This window comes from Ochlerotatus camptorhynchus, unplaced genomic scaffold (assembly GCF_037179485.1).
Source record: "Ochlerotatus camptorhynchus isolate MF236.1 unplaced genomic scaffold, CSIRO-AGI_Acam_v1.1 ptg000108l, whole genome shotgun sequence".
NCBI classification, from domain to species: Eukaryota; Metazoa; Arthropoda; class Insecta; order Diptera; family Culicidae; genus Ochlerotatus; species Ochlerotatus camptorhynchus.
The window spans coordinates 527,136-552,041 of record NW_027040598.1 but is presented as its reverse complement, the minus strand read 5'-3'; the positions used below and the strand labels follow the sequence as shown (position 1 = coordinate 552,041).

Below are 24,906 nucleotides of genomic sequence, written 5' to 3'. Positions count from 1 at the left end.
TAGTCGGAGGGTATGATATCAGCAGTAAGACGTGAATGAAATCTTCTCTCAAAGGGGGGAGGACTGCTGGAAGGGAATTCCCTCCAGGGCATTGCATGACACCTGTCCGTTGGATAGAAGCACAAACCGGCTGGTGGTGAACATGTTTTCGCTTAATTTGGACATATTTGAGATGGTTGGCGCTTCACACATCGACAAGTTTCCAGCAAGGAATGCCTGTTTGGTAATTTATTGGACGTGCTTGAATTTCCGTGTCTGTGGATTCGTTTCAAGTAGGAGTGAATATTACAAAATGCCCCCTGAGGCAATAACAGCTTTCTCGGTTATCTTGGAAATCACGGTAGATAAGATGAAATAAACCTACATTTGTTCTACCCATTAATTTTATGAACATACTGAAAATTTCAATCTAATGTTTGATTCAAACAGCAAACCAAACTACATTTACTAGATGCTATAACAACCACAACTCACATGTCCTTCGGACGCGACGCCACAAAACTGCCCACTCCATTATCGCCTATATACCAGAAGTCATAAAGTAAAGAGAAATGGGAATCCACTTAAAACTAAAACTGCACCAAACACCTCCGCTTCGTAATGGATTGATCAATTGAGTTCGATTACGGATTGAGCTGGCTGCAATCGTATGTAGTTTGCCGTTTCAAATAGCCATTTCTCATAAAACTCACCTCACTCCCTCGGTTTCCTATAAAATAGCAACGCTTGCTGCGATTCCACGACGATGACGACGACTATCAATTTCTTACTCATATTTATTTGTCAAAATTGGCGATAAGCTAAACTGGCCTCCCCGGTTAGGTGAGTGAGCAGAGCATATTTAAAGCCCTCGTGCGATCATACGGCCGCCTAGCCCATAAGCACTCGGGAGCGGGAAATGATTTCGCTTTGGGTTGTGTTTTTAATCATCAAAGATGCGATAGCGTAAAGAGGTTTTAATGAAATGGTTTGTCTGGCTTTTGAGGCCGAGACTGACTACCATGAGAAATGCCGCAGCGCTGTTCGTGTGATGGTTTTCCTTCTATTGCATTCATCCAAGTCATCATCCGTTTGAAAGGAGGGATGGCCGCAGCAGTAAGCGAACATTCCCACCGCCCCATCATCATCATCGGTTGCTTAGCATTGAACGCGATTGTCATTTTTCATACAAAAGCATTCTTACGACAGGCGACTTCTGTGGACCTTGCTGCTGTTGGTGCAATTGTCGCGTCGTTTAATCACCCGCGAAGCATAACCATAGCGCCGTCACCGTGGTTGTGGCCATATACAAAGCGACTGGATGCCATTATACCTTACATTGATTGCAATGCACGTCGTGCGGTACCTACTACGAGCCGGTTGGTGGTTCGGGGCCAGCAGGCGAGGGTAGACCTGACTAAGCCAAAGAACCGGGTGAGCTTCATCAGCAGCCAGGGTAGAGCAAGGATTGCATAATTTTGCGCACACGCGGATTACTGCTAGAGCGCAGTTCCGTGATTGAAAAAAAAAATCACGAAGAAGAAGAAAACCTAATCCCTACATCGCAGTAAGCTTTGGCATTGTGTGTCAGTGTGACAAAATGCAGATCGCGCTCAAACGTCCTTCCCGGCCGGCGTGCGTTGTCGTTTGAAACTACCTTGTGGTGCATGATTGGAATGGCGAAGAGCCACCGGTTTGGATCAAGTTAGATATAGTTATTGTGTACGCACCATGCGAGCGAATGGGGAAACAATTTGAAGGTGGATACTTCCAGTCGTGTGAGTAGATTGATTTCACGTATCATTGACGCAGTCGAGGGTAATCGTTGGTAATGGCCTACCTGCTAGATGAGGATATTGATCCAAAGAAGACAAACCACTCTGTTACGAGTTGAATGACATCACATGGTTGTGATGACGGTGATGATTCAATGGAATATTTTTTTTTATTGATTTAATTCAACTTGTTTTAGCACTTCAGGAGCATGTTCAAAAGACTGCCAAGGTAAATTCAGATCAGGGTTGTTAATCGATAACCGACGATAACGTCAGCGTTAACGTCTGCAATGTGAACTGAGCATTTCCACGCCACTCTCTTCGATTTGAATGAAGCTTTTCACAAATGTTGGTTGCTACACAAGATGATATTTTGCATTAAAAAATAATCAATTTTCCAGACTAATTTTTTATAAGGAATTCTTATTTTCAAAAAATCTTAACCTGAAAATGGCAAATTTGATGTCGGAAAAGATGCGGTACGTTAGAAGCGTTAGATTCCTATAGTTGTGCATGGAGACTCAATACACAACTATAGGAACCTAAAGCTTCTAACGTACCGCAACTATAGGAGCGTTTACCCTAAGTAATTGTATATCCTATCAAAAAAAAAATTACACTGTAGAGTGATCCAGAATGGGAATTTAGAAGGAAAGAAGCATTTAGGGCTTGAAATTGAAACATTAGAAAAAAGTGTTTTCTATAAAGTTGTTCCTTGTTTTGGTGATATTAATACTAGGGTGGTTCGTATTATCATAGAAATGACAAATATTCCTCAATTAACTTAGAGTCATTATCTGTTTTGGTCGGTTAATGCTGGGTAATGCGCAATACAGATCCCATTGAGATCACTAGCCTCTTCCCAGCAACTCCTATCCCTACCTCCCCGTGGTACCGGCCGGAACTGTGAGCAACCTTAGGGAAGATCGGGTAACCAACCCCGGTGGGAACTTTGGTCATAGGCTGACAGGGAAGGGGGGTTTGCTTCGGCAAGCCTGAGCGTCTGTTCTCCAGGAGGAGCGGCTCACAACAGCGTCTGTTCCCATGTTAGGGGCGGCTGATCTACGTCCGAGTGCCAGTGAAGGACTCTAAGCACAACTGTGCACCCTGGTCCTCCGGTGTCAGGCCCTGCGAGCCAGCCGTAAAAAAGCATTGCAACGGAAAATCAACAACAGAGGAATACGAACCGAGACCAACGGCAACGACCCCAGCGACGAAATAGGACTTGCGATTGGAAACTCGGCACGTGGAACTGTCGATCTCTCAATTTCATCGGAAGCACCCGAATACTCGCCAATCTACTGAAGGACCGCGGATTCGGCATCGTAGCGCTGCAAGAGGTGTGTTGGACAGGATCCATGGTGCAAACGTTCAGAGGTAATCATACCATCTACCAGAGTTGCGGCAACACACGCGAGCTGGGCACAGCTTTCATCGTGATGGTCGAAATGCAGAAGCGCGTGATCGGTTGGTGGCCGATCGACGAAAGAATGTGCAGGTTGAAGATCAAGGGCCGATTCTTCAACTTTAGCATAATCAACGTGCACAGCCCTCACTCCGGAAGCACTGATGATGACAAGGACGCATTTTACGCGCAGCTGGACCGCGAGTACGATCGCTGCCCAAGCCACGACGTCAAGATCATCATAGGAGACCTAAACGCTCAGGTAGGCCAGAGGAGGAATTCAGACCGACGATTGGAAAGTTCAGCGCCCACCAGCTGACGAACGGGAACGGCCTACGACTCATCAATTTCGCCGCCTCCAAGAACATGGCCATACGTAGCACCTTCTTCCAACACCACCTCCCCTATCGTTACACCTGGAGATCACCACAGCAGACGGAATCGCAAATCGACCACGTTCTGATTGATGGACGGCACTTCTCCGACATTATCGACGTCAGGACCTATCGTGGCGCTAACATCGACTCTGACCACTACCTGGTGATGGTCAAACTGCGCCCAAAACTTTCAGTCATCAACAATGTACGGTACCGACGCCCGCCACGGTACAACCTAGAGCGACTGAAGCAACCGGATGTCGCCTTAGCATACGCGCAGAATCTCGAGGCAGCGTTGCCAGAGGAGGGCGAGTTCGATGTGCCCCCTCTAGAGGACTGCTGGAGTACAGTAAAAGCAGCCATCACCGACGCAGCCGAGAGCACCATCGGGTACGTGGAAAGAAGTCGACGGAATGAATGGTTCGACGAGGAGTGCAGAGCGATTTTGGAGGAGAAGAACGCAGCGCGGGCGGTAATGCTGCAGCATGGAACCCGACAGAACGTGGAACGGTATAAACAGAAGCGGAAACAGCAGACCCGCATCTTTCGGGAGAAAAAACGCCGCCTGGAAGAAGCGGAGTGCGAGGAAATCGAACTGCTGTGCCGTTCCCAAGAAACACGGAAGTTCTACCAGAAGCTCAACGCATCCCGCAACGGCTTCGTGCTGCGAGCCGAAATGTGCAAGGATAAGGACGGGAGCCTCTTGACGGACGGACGTGAGGTGATTGAAAGGTGGAAGCAGCACTTCGATGCGCACCTGAATGGCGAGGAGAACGTAGGCACAAGAGACCAGCGCAATGGAGGAAACGACTACGTCAGTGCAGCAGAGGACAGAACTGATCCAACTCCCACGCTGAGGGAAGTTAAGGACTCCATTCAGCAGATCAAAAACAACAAAGCAGCTGGTAAGGATGGTATCGCAGCCGAACTCATCAAGATGGGCCCAGAAAAGTTGGCCACCTGCCTGCACCGGATGATAGTCACGATCTGGGAAACAGAACAGCTACCGGAGGAGTCGAAGGAGGGGGTAATCTGCCCCATTCACAAGAAAGGCGACCACTTGGAATGTGAGAACTTCAGAGCGATCACCATTTTGAATGCCACCTACAAAGTGCTATCCCAGATCATCTTCCGTCGTCTATCACCTAAAATGACCGAGTTCGTAGGAAGTTATCAAGCCGGCTTCATTGATGGCCGATCGACAAGGGACCAGATCTTCACCGTACGGCAAATCCTCCAGAAATGCCGTGAATACCAGGTCCCAACGCATCATTTGTTCATCGACTTTAAGGCGGCATACGACAGTATCGACCGCACAGAGCTATGGAAAATCATGGACGAGAACTCCTTTCCTGGGAAGCTGATCAGACTGATCAAAGCAACGATGGACAGTGTGCAAAACTGCGTAAAGGTTTCGGGTGAACTATCCAGTTCATTCGAATCTCGCCGGGGACTGCGACAAGGTAACGGACTCTCATGCCTACTCTTCAACATTGCTCTAGAAGGTGTGATGCGACGAACCGGGCTCAACAGCCGGGGTACGATTTTCACGAAATCCGGTTAATTTGTGTGCTTTGCGGACGACATGGACATTATCGCAAGAACATTTGGAACAGTGGCAGAACTATACACCCGCCTGAAACACGAAGCAGCAAAGGTCGGACTGGTGGTGAGTGCGTCAAAAACAAAGTACATGCTAGTAGGCGGAACCGAACATGACAGGATTCGTCTAGGAAGTAATGTCACGATAGACGGGGATACTTTCGAGGTAGTGGAGGAATTCGTTTACCTTGGATCCTTAATGACGGCTGACAACAATGTGAGTCGTGAAATACGAAGGCGCATCATCAGTGGAAGTCGTGCCTACTACGGGCTCCAGAAGAAACTACGGTCAAAAAATATTCACCCCCGCACCAAATGTACCATGTACAGAACGCTAATAAGACCGGTGGTTCTCTATGGACACGAGACATGGACTCGGAGTTTTCGAGCGACGTGTGCTAAGGACGATCGTTGGCGGTGTGCAGGAGAACGGTGAGTCGCGGCGAAGAATGAACCACGAGCTCGCTGCACTCTACGGCGAACCCAGCATCCAGAAGGTGGCCAAAGCCGGAAGGATGCGGTGGGCAGGGCATGTTGCAAGAATGCCGGACAACAACCCTGCAAAGTTAGTGTTCGCTACTAATCCGGTTGGCACAAGAAGGCGTGGAACGCAGAGAGCACGATGGGCGGACCAGGTAGAGCGTGATCTAGCGAACATTGGGCATGACCGAGGATGGAGAGCGGCAGCCGCAAACCGAGTATTGTGGCGTACTATTGTTGATTATGTCTTATCTTAAATGTGATGTTGTACAAATAAATGTATGTATGCATTGTCTGATTTTATCATTCCCAATCACACGCAAGGAGTAGCGCTTAGACCCAGTGCAGATGACTTGCGTTTGTTTTGAAAATCTGCGCCGTCACGTACGAGCGAAATAAACAAATGAGTTCACTATACATCAATGAATACGCGTTTGTTGATATTCACCAGTTCTTGAATTATTAAAATTAGAAGCGAAATAATCAATTTAATTTTGTTAAAAAGATTAATTTTAATATAGTCAACCCCTGAGTCTAAAACATCAATTCAGCATGAGGCAATAATTTTCCATTGATCTGTATGTGAAAATCAACACAACAAGTTCTACAGCGCTATATTTTTGTAAAATGAAAATATTAATTTTGCAAATTGATCCTCAAATCATCCCCATCAAGATTAAGACGAATATTTCACAAATCTCACTTTTTAAATAGACCAAATGTAAAGCCGTTGGTCCCTGGTTCATGAGTTAATGGGTTGATATGTAGGGTCCAGGTGTAGACTGCCTCCCTTGCGTCGGAAGCATTGGTGCTCAGCACGGAAAACAAGATCGACGGGAAACAAATCAAGGAAAAAAGTTCTAGTTTTTTTTTTCAAGCAAATGAATAGTTTTGTTCCGTTTCCCATACAAATTTTAAAGCTCTCCCGCAACTCCGGATCGTAATCGAATTCTTTCAAATTTGATACAGTTTTTTGGAATAGTTAGAACAAAAAGACTTCACGGAGCCGAGAGCCATTAAATAATTTAATAATTACATTAACGTATTAAGAGGGACATACTCTTTCTTGGAGGCGACTTGACGATTATTTTTGCTGCATGTTTTTTTTTTCCACAGATTTGGAATTTTTTGCATTAAACATAATTTGTTTGTGTTGTAGTTGAGTTTGAAGTGTTCATGAAACTGTGCTATAGTGGATTGCCTCCCAAGAACCCACACTTTCAGCATGTAGTTCCATCGAAAGTCTCGTCACGGTGGGCGAGTTTGAACCCGGTCCGGTTGGCGAATTAGCCTGGGAAAGTGCTGATAATGTGTCCGTTGCGAGTTTTGGTGGTGATTCGGTGACCGACGTTGCCGTGAACCAGCAAGTTTTCCGCTTGAAAAAGCTGTTCATTACATACCAAGCAAAAACCTAATCATATTCTGTCGTGGAGTGTTGTGGTTTTTAGCAGCTCGATGACCCTGGAGGGATCGTTTTTGCTTAGTGAGTAGAATATCATGGGTTTCCCACAACAGAATAAACCCTCTTATCGTTGGGTTCCGAGTTCATAAAGCGCAGTTAATAACCAAAAGTTGAATTGTTTAAACCATGCATTTCGGAGAGGGTGTATGCGTGATCCAGTTTGGAAGACATCCCAAGTAACCAACAAGCAAGTTTACCGCCCTTTTTGCAATATACCCAACAAACAATTTGAGCTGATTAAAAGCTGAATAAGCTATTTCTTAGCTGAAGCAGCATATTTTTGCCTGAAGAAGTCCCTATTCAGCTTTCAATGTTAGTTGGGTAAGGCTGATGTACGACTGATATAAAGTTCGGAAACCCTATAGTTAACGGGCTTGGAGGTTACTTAGGATTGTTGGCTGCTTTTGGGGACATCGCTTTATATGAATCGCTTTTTGTTAAGTCGGTCCTAGATTGTGATAATGTACGTAATATAAGTAATATTTGAGTTTTGAGAAAGATCCATCTCAAATTCTTTGTTTTCGTCAGAGGGACGAAATCAAAAAAGATGGACATAACCATTTGCGACGAAAGGTTTCTGCAATGGTGAATTTTTTTTGCCCAAGGGGGGTATACACTAAGATTTTTTTATTTCTTTGCTTAATTCAGTAAAAATATGCATTTTTAGAGCACTTACAACTCTGTAGAACATAGAAAAAATTTAAAAAAATCAAACTAAAAAGTTATGGTAAAAAAATGTTTTCAAGGGGGTACTAGCGCTACTAGCGTTAGTACCATAGAGGTAACTCTAAGACCACTGGGTCCCGAAGAAAATCATTATTATTTTTGGCTCACTCAGTACCAGAACAACGGTCCCAAGCAGTCCCAAGCTATTTCACTCACCCCTGCATGTTCTGCATGAATCCACACACCCCTGATGTTATCTGTCAAACTTTCATAGCGAATCAAAACAAACATAGTGTAGTAATAGAATTTCAACTAGAATAGGGTACGTTAATCGTTTGCTTGGGACCAATAGGCTACTAAAGTGGTGAGCCAATTTAAAATCGTTAGTTTCGTATTGATTGTTGTTAGTACTCCATTTTCACCCTATAGCTTCGTTCACTTGAGAGATCGAAAATTGACGACTTCGACAAAGTTTCTTAAAATGACTTCATCTACAATGTTTCCATGGCCCACATTTATATGGGGGAATTTTCTCATCATTTTTTTTTTCAAAGGGCCAACCCCTAGATTTGTACCAGTAGGTGAGAAAAACACTCTCTGAAAATTTCAGCTTTTGGTTTAATGTTCATATAGGAGATTTGGTTCAAATTTTCATATACAAAATGCTCATATACATTCAAAAGCGAATATCTCAATAAAACTAACTGGATTCATGATGCAATCTTAAACAAAGTTATTACTCATTGATTGAACTATAAGTTTTGAAAATCTGATTCAAATCGATACTAAAGATTTTTTTATGTTCGATAGAGTGTAGGAGTGTCATTTTTTCGTGTATTTTATCCAAATTCCTCATAAAAAATTCAAACTAAAAGCGCCAGCTCGTGTTACATCCGAATGAGCTGAAATTTTCAGAGAGAGATTTTCTCACCTAATGGCACAAATCTAGGGGTAAGCCCGTGAAAAATTAGAACTTTTATTTTTGTGGGCCAGTCTAGTTTCCATATATGTTCGTCAATTTCAAAAGATATTTGTTTATCTTAGTGTATAACCAAAAATGTTCACTTCTCAATTAAAGTACTCAAAAAATGAAGAAACATTCTAATGGACATCAAAATGCTACACTCAATAGTTTCGTCGCAAATAGCCATGTCCCGCTATTTTTGACTTCGTCCCACTGTGCGTCGGTCAGGTCGTCGACGGGATCGAAACAAATTAACAACAAATTGAACGGAAACTTGATCGTAATTTTTTTGTAATATAACGAGCTCGGTGGCCTAGTGGCAACCAATTTTGCTACCTGAGCAGAAGACCGTGGGTTCAAACCCAAGCTCCTTTGCGCTATGGAATTGTTAGGACGTCAATTCAGCATATCGTTCACCAAAACGAATCGTGCTGCAATCCATACCCTTTTATCCAACCTCCAGTGATGACATAATCCTCACTCAAATGATTTTGTTTCCCTCTTAAGGGCAGCCAATATCACGCGAGATACCGGAATAAAATATCAAGCATGATATTGATTTAACAAGCTCCTTTGATATTGCGAGACAATTCAGAACATGTAAAATTGTAGCTACGAGTTGACTTGCCACCACAATGATTCCGTAGCACATCGTATTCTTACAAAGAGAAAGCATAGCTTGCTATCTCTCTTTACTCTTCACAGATGACAGACACGAAGTTACTGCTACCAGCAGTGATGGAAGTTTCGGTTCGTGTTCGGGTGTACATCAAAAATCTTGAAGCTCAAACTCACCACAGTTTGATGAGAATTGTAGCTGGTGAGTTTTTTAGCATGATATCAGAGCAACCGTATCGCAGCTTTTAATATCATCCAATATTGTCTGCTTATTGATTTTTATTTACGATACTCAAATGAGATTCTTCTCATTGGTAAGATTTGATCTTTTGATATTTTCCCAACACTGCCAAACTCCCAATAATTTCTCGTGAAAGTGTAGAGGTGGTCTGGGCTTTCATTAAAGCGAGTATTACGTCAACATATCCCTACCCCTTTCTTGATCAGCATTAGGACGTGGCCAACGGTGGTGTTGCCTAATTTTAGATCACCAGTATTTACACATTGATGATGAATGCTAGTCCCAAGTAATGTCTATTGGTTTTCGGCAGAGTTAATGTACACGTGCATCCATCCCGCGTGATAGAGACACGCTTTCAATCAGATCGTAGGTGCCTGGTACATTTCGAGACGAATTATTTCGCGTCTCTTTTTTATTCCTACGTGCCTCATTCGTGTCACATGTGCTGTGTCTCATAAGCTAAGCTCGGCGAGCTCCAGGGAGATCGGCAGCGTACCTACGTCCTGCGTGCATGCTAAAAGTGGCTGGTTGGTGATAAAAAACAGCAGAGAACTGTTGTAGTCCTGTCACATTCTCGTGTTGCTGGTACAACTAATTGATTTCAATCAGTTGGTATTCAGTTTTTGAGGCTTGAGAGATTGTGGTTTTATAGAAGTATTTCAAGCGGAAGATGAGTTAAACGATTACGAACTAATTACCGGCGGGGTTATTTATTACTGATCCATGCGCATGGAATTTTCATGGTTCAAAATATTGATTTAGCTCCACCAAGTTCAAACGATTTCAAATCAGCTCCTGATCATTCTCACAAAATTTGTTCTCATTATGCGAACTTATACTGCACTTGCCCCTTTGAAGTTTATGTGGGAATTGAAAAATTGAACGTTAGGATAATTAGTTATTAATTGATTAGGAAGATGATGTTTTCTGACATGGTTTATTTACTTCTCAGCAGACAACATTGGAATAATAGGACAAAAAATCAAGGCTATTATGTCATAAGGGTGTCATAAGATGCAGTGTTGCCCTGAAAACAGCCGATTAATCCTACCAGCAAGTTATCAACTTGGAAAATAATTAATAACAAATTGTCTTGACATTCAATTAAAAAGTGGTTCTCAACAAAGTTGTAGCTGGGAAATTTTCACGGGGGGGGGGGTCTCTGATGGACAGCTTTTCCGTAAATCATTATGGTGCAGGGCTAGAACGATGAGGACAAAAATACACTTTTCTCATAGTAATTCCCATATAAACTTCAAATAGTCAGTGCAGAATCAGTTCGCCACCAAGTGAACTCAAATTTTGGGATATTGATCAGCCTGATTTGGATTCGATTGATCTTGGTGGATGACATTGATAGGTATTTTGCAGCTGGCAGAGAACCAATAGTTCGGAGGGCCCTTTAAAAAAACTTCGTTGTTGAAATTGATTCGTGTGACTTCATCCATCAGTATTTTCAGCCTTTCAAGCTGTGGCCTATATCACTAGTTAATTCAAACATGTACTTAAATTTGAGAACTGTTCAAATATATTTAGACGAAAAGCATGGTGTGTTCGTCCCAAGTAGTAGTCAACCTGAAAATATGATGAGAAATAAGAAAACTGGATTGTAAATTTTGGGATGAATCCAACATATTTGTCACACTCAACGGTCAGTATCTGAATCGAAAACCATGTTTTCCAAAATGTTTACTTAGTAGGCTCAATATTTTTGAAAGCTCTGCGGAGCCGAAGGACTAAACAAACATTATAATGGAGATCTAAATCGATTTCCTATATTTTTTGTGCTTGCAACGCATCGAATCTCGACAGATCCGCAAACCCTTTCTGCCGAGGATGCTGATGTTCGTTTTTGCATGCTTTATCGGCCTCCTGAGGGCACGTCCATTATCACCACCTCTTCATGCAGCACCTCTACCACTTCCTCTGTTGATTTGCTGGTGCTGTCTGACAATGCACCTACAGCCACTACACCAGGGTACGAACAGCTATCCAAGTTGTAAGGAATTTTGTAATTCTTCAAGAAACTTCGTGAAGTACCAGGAGTTCAGGAAAGTTTCTTGAAGTGCAGTTTTTTTAAAGTTCAGCTAACTTTATAGAAGCTCACTGAACTTCAGTGAACTTCGTAGAGTTTCATCGAACTGCTTCGGTTACTCTTCTTCTACGTACCTGAAAAAGTTATAAGACAACGACACTTCATACACCTCGCAGCTCATAATTGACAGTGTGGGCTGAATGAGGCCAATCATACTGTCGCTAATGTGATTAGTAACACTTATGCTTCGTTTGACTCTAATGTTCCGTTAACTGTTTTCACTAGAACACTGTCCTGATTTTGATTGTTTCTTTGGTATTTTTATTATATTTTGTTTTATGCATTAAGACCAACATATGTCAGATGAATCTTGAGCTAAATTTAGTGACATTATTTGAATTTCTGAGATCATGCAAAAGTTCAGAAAACTTCGTAGAAGTGGGAACTTTATACAAGTTTGGGTATCTTCGTAGAAGTTTATTGTTTAATGGCAGGGAACCTCTTTATTATTCAGGGACCTTTTTTATAACTTCAGAACTTTGATGAAACGTCATGGACTTGAAATAGTTCTGAGAATTCCGCACAAAGTCAGGAAATTTCGTGCGTCGAATTTTGCGGAAAATCAACGAGAAACATAGACGTGTAGCAAGCTTTGATGAAGTTTTGTGGACTGCGTAATAATTCGAGGAATTGCATATAACTTCATAGAAGTACAGGGCATTTTGAAAAAGTACAGGGAATTTCGTAAAGATAGAAGACTTCAGGGATCTTCGTTTCAGTTTAGGGAACTTCATAGCAGTTTGTCAGAGATCTTAAAAATCTCAATGAACTTCCTGAAGATGAAGATTTTGGACCATCGTTTAATTTCAAGGTACTTTGAAATTTGAGTAAATTTTCTAAAACTTAAGGAAATTTTGTAGATGTTCATGAAACGTTGCATAAGTAACAGGATATTCTTTCAGATATGCTCACTAGACAGCCAGGAAGTTTTAAAAGATCAGCATTTGCTGATGTTCTTCTGATCTGAATTAGCGAGTTGCTAAAAAAAAGGATGACTTAAGAATGTGCTTAAGTTTTTGAATATCATAATTTTTCAAATGGATAGATCAACTTTCAACACGATATTTGCCAAATTTAAACTATACACTCTGGCACCATGGTGATTTGATTGATATGTTGCAGGTTGTAGCAATGGTTGTACCACTTTCTGGTTTGTTGTAGCTAGATGGTGGCGCTTGGTGGTCACTTTGTGGAATTGGTGCAGATACTCAGGCGCTTCCTTCTGACACTGTTGGTATGCAAAGGCAAGGTCGCCTATTATCTAACCGAAAAGGTTATTTCTTCTTAGCGATTACGGACATTGACGCGAAAACGATGCCATCGAAACCCGCAGAGCAAAGGTCAGCAGAAGCCACCTAGATCGTTCCGTGCCAACCAGAAAGCGATTTGAAGGAACGGAACAGAAGGTCGGTAGACTTGGTGATATTAATAATTGGAACGGTAAATATATCACTGCACTGGTCTACACGTTCATCTGAGTTAAAGCCAACGATGCCCGCTCATGTCACTATTTTGCTGCAGCTATTTAGCATAGACCGCGCCATCACCCAGTGGGTCACCGTTTATGTTATAGAATGTATCTGAATGCTCGATCGCATGAGGTTCATTAAAAAAAATCTGAACATTTTTAAAGTAATGGTAACAAAGTACAAGTGAAAGCGTAAAGGTAAAACGCCAAGAAAAAAATGTTCTGCAAAAATTCTTCCACCCGTTGAATTATCATAACCTTACTGCATTCGTAGCATTCCGATATAACCTATTCAAAATTCGTAACATCCCATCTAACAATGTATACCAGTTGTGTTGCCGATGAATGGGTAAATGACGTTGAAAATGTGTGAACGTCTTGCAACGGTCCAATCCCCGTATTATTACCGATACACTTTTTGTAGAATTTTTGTCCATTCTATATTTTGAAAATAACGTGTCAAAAGATGTTAGTCATGCAAGTGCAGTTAAGTGTTGAACCGGAAAAAAATAAACAAAGAATATTCTAATTGACCGGCAAATTAATGGCTTTTGCTATTAGAGGATTTCAAGAAATTAAGCACTGCAAATATATGGTACCTTTCTTCTAAAATAGGAATGGTTTGTGCAAACGCAAATGAAATGTCGGTCAAAGCAACCAAGTTTCAACAGCCTGTATTTCGCTTACCTACACCTTCCAGAACTTCGAGCTCCGCAGTTCTAGCATTAATCGTAGCACATGAGATGAGGCACATGAGATCAGCGCGAGCCTCGCGCACGCCAGGATTTTTGGGTGTCGCATTTGTTTCTCGCTCGTATCTTATTCTCGCGTGTCTCTTTCTCGCTCATCACATGTTGTTTTCGTTGCGACGGGAGACGGTTTGTTGAGAGTCTCGGCAGCACATTTTTGCACACAAGAGGAAAATGTAACTCTGGTTTTCGGTGTAATTACACCGTGTAATTATTTGGTACTGGTCAATATTGAGGTGGTCCTCAAATTCTCAGAGAGCTTCAGGGAAGTCAAGAGAACTGCAGAGATGTAGAGAGTACTTTAAGAAAATTGTAGATACCAAGTACCTAGAGATTTTTTAAGAATTACAGAGATCGTATGGGCAGCTCCAATAACTTCAGGGACGTTCCAAGAATTCCAAGAAAAGGAATGTCCAGAAATTCTGGGAACTTTTAATCGAAAGCGTAAGTTCCGATAAATTCAGAACAGTTCCTTGAACTTCCGGGACATTTCAAAAACTATTCAGTATCAAATTCTAACCAAAAATGTCTAAGTAGTCCAAAGATCTCCAGAAAACTTTAGAAAATGTAATTGCAAAATTTGGTATCTTAAAAGAACCCCAGGATTTTTATGGCAGCCCAATATATTTCATGGCACTACCAAGAACTTCACGGGACTTCCGAGATCGATAATATAAATCTAAGAACCTATAAGGGCAGTTCAATAAATTTCAAATAAATTGCGGGAACTTTAAAGAAGTTCCGCGAAACTCAGAGAGTTTATGAAGTTCCGAGAGTTTCATTAAAATTTTGGAAAGACACATGAACATCAGGCAATTGTGAGCAGATTTTAAGTGAATTCCGGGTTTTTTTCATGCAGGAATCTAAGTGAAGATCAGGGAACTTTTGAAAAGTTTGAAGATTTTTAGGAAGTATCATTATATTCAGGGAAGTTTAGAGTTCTTCCAGGGCGGTAAGAGGTCTTCAAAGCAGTTCCATTAATGTAAGAAAAATTTCAGGAAGTTTCATGTGTTCTAAGAATATGCCGAGAATTTAGGAAACTTCATGAATATCCAGAAAAGTTCTGGAAAAATTAGAGTTTTTAGGCGAAGCTCCGTGAACTTTTACGAAGTTTTCAGTACTCAAGGAATATTATAGGAACTTTAAGGCAATTAAATTAATTTACGGGGACTGTTGAAATAAATTCATAAATTCAGGGAAGTCTAGTGAATATAAGGGAAGTTCATAGATCTATCTTGCAGTCTCACTAACATGAGGAAAGCCCATTAACCATCAGGATAGTCACAATTGGGAAAATTTTAAAATGATGCTGAATTTGTTTCCATAATTTTAGGGCGTTTTCATGAAGTTCATGAAAATTTTGTGAACTTAAGTGAAAATCATTATTTTTTATTACATTTATTATCTCGTTTTAATTTCAGGAAAATTGCGGGCTTAAAGAAGTAACAACAATTTCAGGAATGAAGTAATGAAATTGGGTTGTAAGCGGAATGCTTTAATCTAGACATTTTTACCCAGGGGATAAGTTCTTAAGGGGGTTAGATTTTGTTAAATCTTTAGTGGGAACGACAGTGATGAAAACTACACATTGTATTCGAAATACGTATCTGTCATGGATACCAAAATTATTTAAGTGGAATTAAATGGAAGATAACCTTTTATGCTGTTTCATTTAATTTCAGGAAATTAAAAAAAAAACTCAAGGAAGTTTATAAATTTCAGGGAAATTGCGGGAAATTCATAAAATTCCGGAGAACATCAGGAAAGCTCAGAAAACTTCAGAGAAATTCTGAGAACATCATGAAAATGCAAAAACTTTTTAAAAGATGTTCTGTAAGCTTCAGAGTGGTTTCGAGAATTAACGGAAGATTATTGTAAATATATTAATTTAAGAAAAAATCCGAAACATTTTATGCAGTTCAGCAGTTTAGAAAACTTCAGCGATGTTAAAAAAATATAACAATTTTTTGTGAACTTCATAGAAGTTCAGCGAACTTGGAAGAACGAGAATTCCAAGAACTTTGGAGAAGTTGCGAGAACTTTAGGGAAGATCGAAAAACCTTAGGACAGTTCCATTAATTTCAAGGAAATCACATGAAAAAGTTAAGACTTTAGGACGTTCTTAGAATTCCATTAAAATTGCGGGAACTTTAAAAAATGATACATGATCGTTAAGAAGTTTGAGGGAAGTTTAGGGAAGTCCAAAGAAGTTCAGATGAAGTACAGTGAGCAGCAGAGTTTTTTTTTTATAACATCGGAAGAATTTCAAGACAGTTTCATTGACTTCAGGAAAATTGTGTAGCTTTTAAGATAATCTAAGGAACGCAGTTCAAATAATGTAAGAGAATCCCGAGCACATCGACGAATTTCACAAATGTTTACAAATTTTAGAGAAGCTATATTGCTGAACTTCAGCACAGTTCCGAGAACTACATCTCAGATAGTTTTATGGTGAACTGAATGCAGACAAGTTTTATTCATATCTCAGTGTCAGTTTGAGGGAACTAAATTGTATGTACATTAGACCTGTTCATTTTAAACGAAATGTTCGGAATGTAACGGGTCAACCGTGATTACTGTTCGTCATGTTAATTTGAACTTTTGTGCAAATTTTCAGCAAAATCGCATCATCGGTCGTCATTGAAAAGCAATGCAACTATGTTCTGTCAATCTAATTGACTTTTATTGGTTCTGTTGTCTTGTGAATTTTAGCTAAAACGGCCTCTTTTCTGATTTTTATCTCTCAATCTATGAAATATACACGAAAACTATGTTGGAACGAAACTTCTAGAACACTATGAGGAACATTATGCCGTACACTACACATTTTTATATCATATGGGTGGAAAATTCGTAGAACAAATACTTTAAAATTCTTCACATTTTAAGATATCTTCGAGCATGAAACTAAGTGAAAATTCAATAAAATCACTTCGAATAGTCAACCTTTGGTTACAAAGTTGATACATAACACATTAAACTTTGCTATGAAAGTTGTTACAGCAGTTTTCGTTATTTCAGTCTCGAGATACAAATATTGTAAGCCGTAAATTACCTTAAAAACATAAAATTAACTTGAAGCACCTCTAAATCAACACCGATTTTGCTGAAAATTTGCACAAAAGTTCAAATTAACATGACGAACAGTAATCACGGTTGACCCGTTACATTCCGAACATTTCGTTTAAAATGAACAGGTCTAATGTACATGTTGAAATACATAAATTCCTTTATTAGAATTCGGGGCGCTCCTGAATTGGGGTGCATTTATGAAATCAGCGAGTAACCAGCTTTAAATTTAGCGGCGCTGGTTGTTTATTTGTAAGCGTGATTGCCTCTCACTCCAAAAGGCCTGGGTTCAATCCCAGTCAGCGCCGCCGGGTTGTTCTGAGGCATACAATCTCTGATCACGTCTTCCTTCGGAAGGGATGCAAAGCCGTTGGTCCCGGTCCATGAGTTGATGGCTCGATAGGTAGGATCCAGATGTGGGAGCTGCCTTCCTGGCATCGGTTACATTGGTACTCAGTACGGAAAACAAGATCGACGGAAAACAAATCAAGAAAAACAAAGCTTTAAAATCACCATGACAGTGCTGCTTTGAATGAAAAATGAAACAAATGTGTACTTTTTACTGTTCACGTTAGTTTTGATTCACAAGGATTTTTACAGTTTCGGAAGCTTTTGTATACCCTGCAAAAATTAAATACGTATGAGAATGTTTATTTGTCCTATATGGGGCCATGCATTTTCTATGTCACGCATATTTATTGACGAAACATTAACACCCCCCTTTCCTCCCTTTCGTCATGTTTTTCCTATACCTAATGTATTGATTGTCACAGAATCGCACACTCTCCTTCCCCTTTGAGCGTGTCATAATATGTACATCACCCCTATGTTTTCAAAAGAGTGTCCAGAGCTAGAGAGGGTGTTTTTTCAGTCGAAGTAAACAGTCAATGATTATTTGATGACTTCAATCAACACAAGTCATCGATTACTATGATCGAAAAGATGTTGGCAACAGCGATGGCGATGACAATTATGTTGTGAAAATGTTGAATGGTGTGTAACCGTTAAGTTACAAAGGTCCAATACAATATTTTAAATTTTCACCAGGTGATCGAGCATTCAAGTAAATTTGTATAACACTTGCTGGACAGACGATACGGCCATACTTAACGGCCGATTGCTGAATAAGGTGTGCATGGCCGCGGCAAAATGGTGACACGGAGTCACGGGTGATGAGCTGAATGGTTCTGCGATGCTTAATGGTGTGTTTACATCTGTGCGGTTTTGCTAGAGCTAGTATACTAGCCAACTAGCACGAATTACAGTTGCTCCTGAAATCTCCTGCTGGTAGACGCTGATGCTCTGTTTACATTATACTTGTGAGCTTTTTTGCTATCGGCTCACTCATTAACGCTAGTGAAATAGCATAAGTGTAAACACCCCATAAAGAACGGCCATCGTGCACTTTATCTCAGGCGAGCGTGTAGACCTGAAGTGTCTGTGGAGTATACTTTTAACAGAATATCAAATGCGAGTAGTGAATCAAGGTAAAGTGCAAATGGCCAATTTCTCTGATTAAAGTAAATTCTAAGCATTCCTCGAAATTGGTCGAAGAATGGCATTAATGAATTTTACCTCCTCGATATGACCTTTTCTATAAATCAAATCGCTCTCCGGTTGGCAAGTCAAGGACCGCCATTGCACGCTACGGTCTAGGTGGCGTTTTAGTTGCCTTGACCTAAACGTAAAGGACAAGTAAAGGACAATTTCCCTTCCCGGCTCGACAGAGGGTGGCCTTGCCGTCGTCAACCGGCTACGTTAGAAGGAAGCGCCTGTGCATCGGAACCATCTCCACAAACTGCTATACCAGATAAAACCAACGACGCGCTAGTTCAAACGCCATCTCGCTGTAGTCACCGGTAGACTAGTCAGTGGAACCACCATCTTTCCGACAAGGCCAGCCTTGTAAAATCCGCCATTGCCGGAATTGTTCCGGATTCTCAGATCGGCCTTTCATCATCCACCATCGACAGAATCGTTCCGGAACCGCAGCGAGCGCTCGCTGTATTGCCGTCGTCGTAGTCGTCATCGTCGTCAAAAGTATGTGACAGAATATCGACCACACCTCACAATGCACACCATCAGATTTTCAGTCGTCTTGCCAGATACACAGACAGATCACGTTTATTTTCAGGTTTTTTTTTTTTAAACATGGACTCTCTAATAAAAAAAAATACAAAGCCAAACTTACTACTTTAATTACTAAAGGCCATCAACGTTGGACATTATTACAACATCATACATGGAATTGTTACAACATGTTTGCAATGGATTGCAGAATCATGAAAATTGAGACATTTTCTAAACATTGTTGGCTGTCAAAAATTTTAAAATTTTTAAAAATATCGAGCCAATTAATTTTAAGTTTAGATTTTGACTATAATATTTTTTTTTTTTGAAATCCTGGAAGAAATGTTCCTAATTTTGGTATTTAGAGAAATCGAAAACTGTTCAGAATTGAGCTTTAGAAAATTAGCAAGGCTTTCGAATCTAGTCAACCACCAGGACTTTGAAGTATGTTCGTGATATTTTCGAGGATAATTAATTAGTTTTTTAAATAGAGTTTTAAAGTACCTGTGAATATTGAGTTACCTTAGCAGTCTGCAATACTATAGAATTCTGAATTGCCCTAGATTTCAGAATTTTAAGGTAATTCTGAAAATAGTTTACAGTGATGATGAAACTTAAGGAGAATGCTGATACGAATCGAGAGAATTATTTCAATGGAATTATGTCCAATGTTTCTAGGAAGATTAGGGTTTATCAAGTTTTAAGAAATCTGGCAATTTCTTGGATACTTTCAAAGCTATTATGGCTAAGTACTTGAGTACTTAGGAAATACTGAAGAAGATTAGTCTGAGAAGAATGTGACGGTCATTCTGAAGAGCGTACCAATGAATCTATTAAGAATATTCGAAGGGAATTTCATAGAGAAAAAATGAGACAAAATTATGTCAATTCTTGGAAATTATTACCAGTTTGAGGGAATTGTGGAATCAGAGAGCGATTTACTAGAGATTACAAGAGATAATGCTAAGCACTCTTAAAATGTTACTGAAAAAGTTTGGATATTAACAAGATTAGTTTAGGGGAATCCAGAATAGAAGTATGATGAAATTCTACGATGATTCAAATTGAACTCTGTATATGAAGTAAATTCAGACTAACAACACATTTCATGATCTGGGACCCAGGAAAAATATAAATTCCAGAATTTAGAATCATTTCAAGATCCGGAGACTTAAAAAATGACGCTTTCAGACTTTCATTTTAGTTTTATAATAATATTATTCTTTTGCATATAATTAATTGTAATGGTCATGTGGAGTTACCCGAAGTTTAGGTAAACTGTGTGTGAGTACTACGATGTTAGGCTTTGATTCTCACTTCAGCCAGGAGAATTTTAGTTTAAAATAAAATTGCCTACTAGTCTACCGAGTGAGTTGTATGATGTCAAGAATGAAATTGGAAGTCAGATCAATCGCAGAGTAATATTACAGTTATTTAAAACTAATAAAAATGTTAAGACACATTCTGGTAATGTATCAAATATTAAGGACTAAATCGACTATTAGTTTAAAAAAATCATCCCATCAAAGTTGCTTGACTCTTTGCTGCTTCAGAATCCTAAACATATTTTCTGCAGTATTTTACAAAAAATTTAAATCAATTTTGAAAAGCTGCTTGATGGATATTTAAACTTTTTGGGAACAATGTTTTAACACTTTTCTTAACTTTTGGATGATTTTAGCAATGCTAACAAGTTGGCTTTATATATTTTTTAAAACAAGGATTTCATAAACATTCTGGTGAACTTTGAATAAATTCCAGATATTCATACTGACAGATTTTTATGTAAAAAACAGGATTTTTGGTGCATTCCAGATTTATCCATATTTTATATTTAGACTGGTCCAGAATTTTCAAAAAATGATCTGGCAACGCTGCACACCATAGTGTTTAAGATGATCCACTCTGTGTTTTAGTTAATTTGATTGCTTTAGTGCCTTTTAGTCCACGTAGCCACTTCAGTTTGCCCAGTAGTGCGCCGAGTCTGAGACACACATTTCTATACACACACTTAGAAATAACTAATTTTACACGTGACGTACATCTTTGACAGTCATAATGAGTCATAACAGACGCGAAATTCAGCTCAATCAAACATACTTTTTGTCGAATAATGAACTTTTCCGTCTGGGAGCACTTAATATTACATGACCTGTTTGTTTACGTCTCATCTTAAGAAGAAGAGGAGACAATACGGGGGCAAAAACGAACCACTTTTATGTCAAAAGCGAACCAGCTCGTGATTGGCCGATTTGAAGTGCGTAAGATATCTATTTATCTAGATAGAGATAAAAGAGTAAGAAGCCAGTTGTCTCCTCTTCCTCTTAGGTCTCATCCTTGATGTGAAAGATGGATTCCGTCACGTGTAAAATTAGTTATTTCTAAGTGTGTTGTTTCAGGTACATGAGTGCACTCCAGCTATTATAGCTTTGAAATAATTCTCTACTTACCTTGAAGAATCGAATAATAGCGGAACGCAACTTGGTTTACTGGTTATTAATACATCTAGCGTTCTTAATTGTAAGGGCCTCTCCTTCGAATTTCACTTTGCATTACTACAGACAACTGAACCGGAATATTCGGTTTTTTTTTCAAAACATTATAGTTAAAAATTCTTTTAGCTAGCAAAAGCAACATCAAATGCATCGAGAAATTTTAATTCAACCGAGGTATTAACAAAAGTGAAAATCCTGATGCCCTTATGATTCTGATAACTAGATGTGTTTGTTTTGTATATCATAGTCGCTTCCACTGTTTAAGACATTAATGACATATGCAGAAATAAGATTTGAAGTCGTGAGCTTAAGTGTGAGAAGCATGGATGCTGAATAATACATCAGGCCTGTCTCCATTAGTAAATATTGTCAACGATGAGCTTAGATTGCTTGACTCAATCTTGACTTTGAGAAACTTTTCAACAACACTAGTTTTCTGAACGATGATTCTTTCTAATGTTTTATGTTTCTTTAAGCTTTTAAAGCCTAGTTCTAGTTTTTTTAGTATAACTATTATTTGTTTATTTAAGCTTAGGCGCGTAATTTGAATAACAATAGATAATTAATAATGAATATAAATATCACAATATTACAGTCTTCGATTGTTTTCCTGCGGCAGTTATGCCTCTACTGTCAGTGAACTTAACCTTCTGGTCAACATATACAACTCACTGAAAACTACATTGATGTAAACTATTATTTGCACTGCCGTTGCACAATTGAGCCCGTTTCGTCATAAACCACTAACCATGCTTCCGATGAAGCACTCCAATGTGTGGCAATCAACAAATAAAGCGTTGTTATAACCTCTCCACTCAATCATATCAGTGCATTCAATATAATACGTTACACTTTCATCCAAACCAGGTCTTAAAGCCGTAGATCAATCATAAGTCAATTTAGTAAAAATTCAACCAAGAAACAAAGCAAAAGAAAATCCCAACCACTCTATTAAACTTCGATAATCATGACGAGCGGATTGTTTATTATTATAACCATCTTTTTTGCTTGGCAGAAAAAAGAACTATACAACCTATTCGCGACTATGCTGCTGCCAACAGGGAAGACTGCATGTGAAAAAAAACTGCAGAGAATAAATACCATGTGAATTCGTTTCATTTTTTCCTCCTTTCATTTTTGCCGCTACTTGTTATACCATCAAACACTACTGACTGCGATCACTTTTCCGTTGCATGCTGCAGTTATGCATGCATTCTATGACGGCAGTGTCATGTGCACCGTTTTCCCGATCCATCTAACTCCACCGTAATCATTTTTCCCATTATCAATAACACTAACAACCTGCCACAACATTCCTGCAACATGTTAGCACAAATTGATCGTTAATTAGACAGGTTCCGATCGGTTTGCACACACAGCGTCACTTCGACAATATCACTTCATTTTCCTCATCACTACTTACATTTTCTTTAAAAACAAAGCACCCTCGTCGTAGCAAGATCCAATAAAATCCTGTAGGAATTCACTGTATCATAAGAATCCAAGAAGGCGCGCGATCGCGAAAAGTCGTGATTTCGACTGCCAGAAGTTTGATCTCGATCCGTGCGGTTTTTGTGTGCGGCGTCGTGAAGCGCAAATTGAAAACTGATAAGTACCATGCTAGCGATCCAAAAGATGCCGCATGCAGAGCGCCTAGTTAGAGCCACCAATGCACAGTGGTACAGAATGCAGATTTAGCTGGAATGATATGTTTTGAGCCTGAAATTGAAACTTTAGACTAAAAGTCTCTTCTACAAAGTTGTTCCTTATAGTTAGGCCCTCATTTTTATGACAATGAATTCTAGGGTGGTTCCTATTATCATTAAAATCAAAAATCTAACTTTTTTGTTTGAATAAATTAAGGTATATATTCTTCGGCAAAGTTATAGCTGAGCTAATTTCAAGCAACTTTGTTGAAAATAACTTTTTTGTATCTCTTAAATTGGCCGATTTAGAGCTTTTTTCTTGAATTGAGTTAGGGTGGCTCATAAAAAAACAGTTTTTTTGCTCTATTTTTCTTATTTCGAATTTCTCAGCAAATGTGTCTTCAGATAACTTTTAGATATTAAAAAGGCGCAAATTTTTGCTGCACAAAGCTTGTCAATACCTTTCGCCGATCAAGAGTTATTGACGTTTGTATACTAAAAATATGCATTTTTCAAATGGTAATATCTCTGGTTGGGGCAAACAAAAAAAAAGTTTTTTTGCAGCATTTGAAAGGGCGTATGTTATTCTCAATAATATGAAAAAAATTGAGGTATGTTATTTTTTAAACTCGTATAAAATCAATTTGAATTTATTCATAAATTTTTACTTTATTTGAGTATATCTTTTTTATTAGAAGAGATACAGGCAACAAATTCAGCTATAAAACATTCGTCTTTAAGAGTTTAAAAATGCTCTAGAAAATAACTTTGATGAGAATTTTCAAATAAAAAAGTTATTGCTAAAAAACTATTTTTTCCAGGAACACCCTAAGTCAACTCCGAAAAATTACTCTAAAATGAGAACGTTAAGAGATAGAAAAAAATTTTCTTCGACAAAGTTGCTTGCAAGTAACTTAACTACAACTATTTTGAACAACACATGTTTATATTTTGTAAAACAAAAAAGTTAGTTTTAAAAATTCCCTAATTTGAGGACCACCCTGACGTCTGCAAACACCAAAAGAAGGGAATTTTTAAGAACAAAAACTTCTTCGAAGTAACTAAATGTCCAAATATTGAAACAAATGTACTATCTCATTTTATATAAATTTGTCATTAGAGTGGTCCTATGAAATCCATCTTTTGCCAATAACTTTTTTATTTGAAATTTATCATGAAAGTCATCTCCTAGAGACTTTTAAAACTCTTTAAGACGAATGTTTTATTGCTGAATTTGTTGCCTGTATCTCTTCTAATAAAAAAGATATACTCAAATATAGTAAAAAATATGAATTAATTCAAATTGATTTTATACGAGTTTAAAAAATAATATACCTCCAATTTTTTCATATTATTGAGAATAACATACGCTCTTTCAAATGCTGCCAATAAACTTTTTTTTTGTTTGCCCCAACCAGAGATATTAACATTTGAAAAGTGTATATTTTTAGTATAAAAACGTCAATAACTCTTGATCGACGAAAGATATTGACAAGCTTTGTGCAGCAAAAATTTGCGCCTTTTTAATATCTAAAAGTTATCTGAAGACACATTTGCTGAGAAATTCGAAATAAGAAAAATAGAGCAAAAAAACTGTTTTTTAAGAGCCACCCTAACTCAATTCAAGAAAATAGCTCTAAATCGGCCAATTTAAGAGATACATAAAAGTTATTTTCAACAAAGTTGCTTGAAATTAGCTCAGCTATAACTTTGCCGAAGAATGTATACCTTAATTTATTCAAACA

At 39.1% G+C, this 24,906-nt stretch overlaps 1 protein-coding gene across 1 annotated transcript in view; it reads right to left on the bottom strand.

Moving 5' to 3' along the window:
* The window catches only part of LOC135699438 (uncharacterized), a 48,492-nt gene extending 25,510 nt beyond the window's left edge, over positions 1 to 22,982 (bottom strand). The window contains exon 1 of the mRNA XM_065219702.1: positions 22,939 to 22,982. Coding sequence (XP_065075774.1) covers positions 22,939 to 22,940 — 2 coding nt within the window. The 5' untranslated portion in view covers positions 22,941 to 22,982. The remainder of the gene's footprint in view (positions 1 to 22,938) is intronic.
* Positions 22,983 to 24,906: the final 1,924 nt, after the last annotated feature.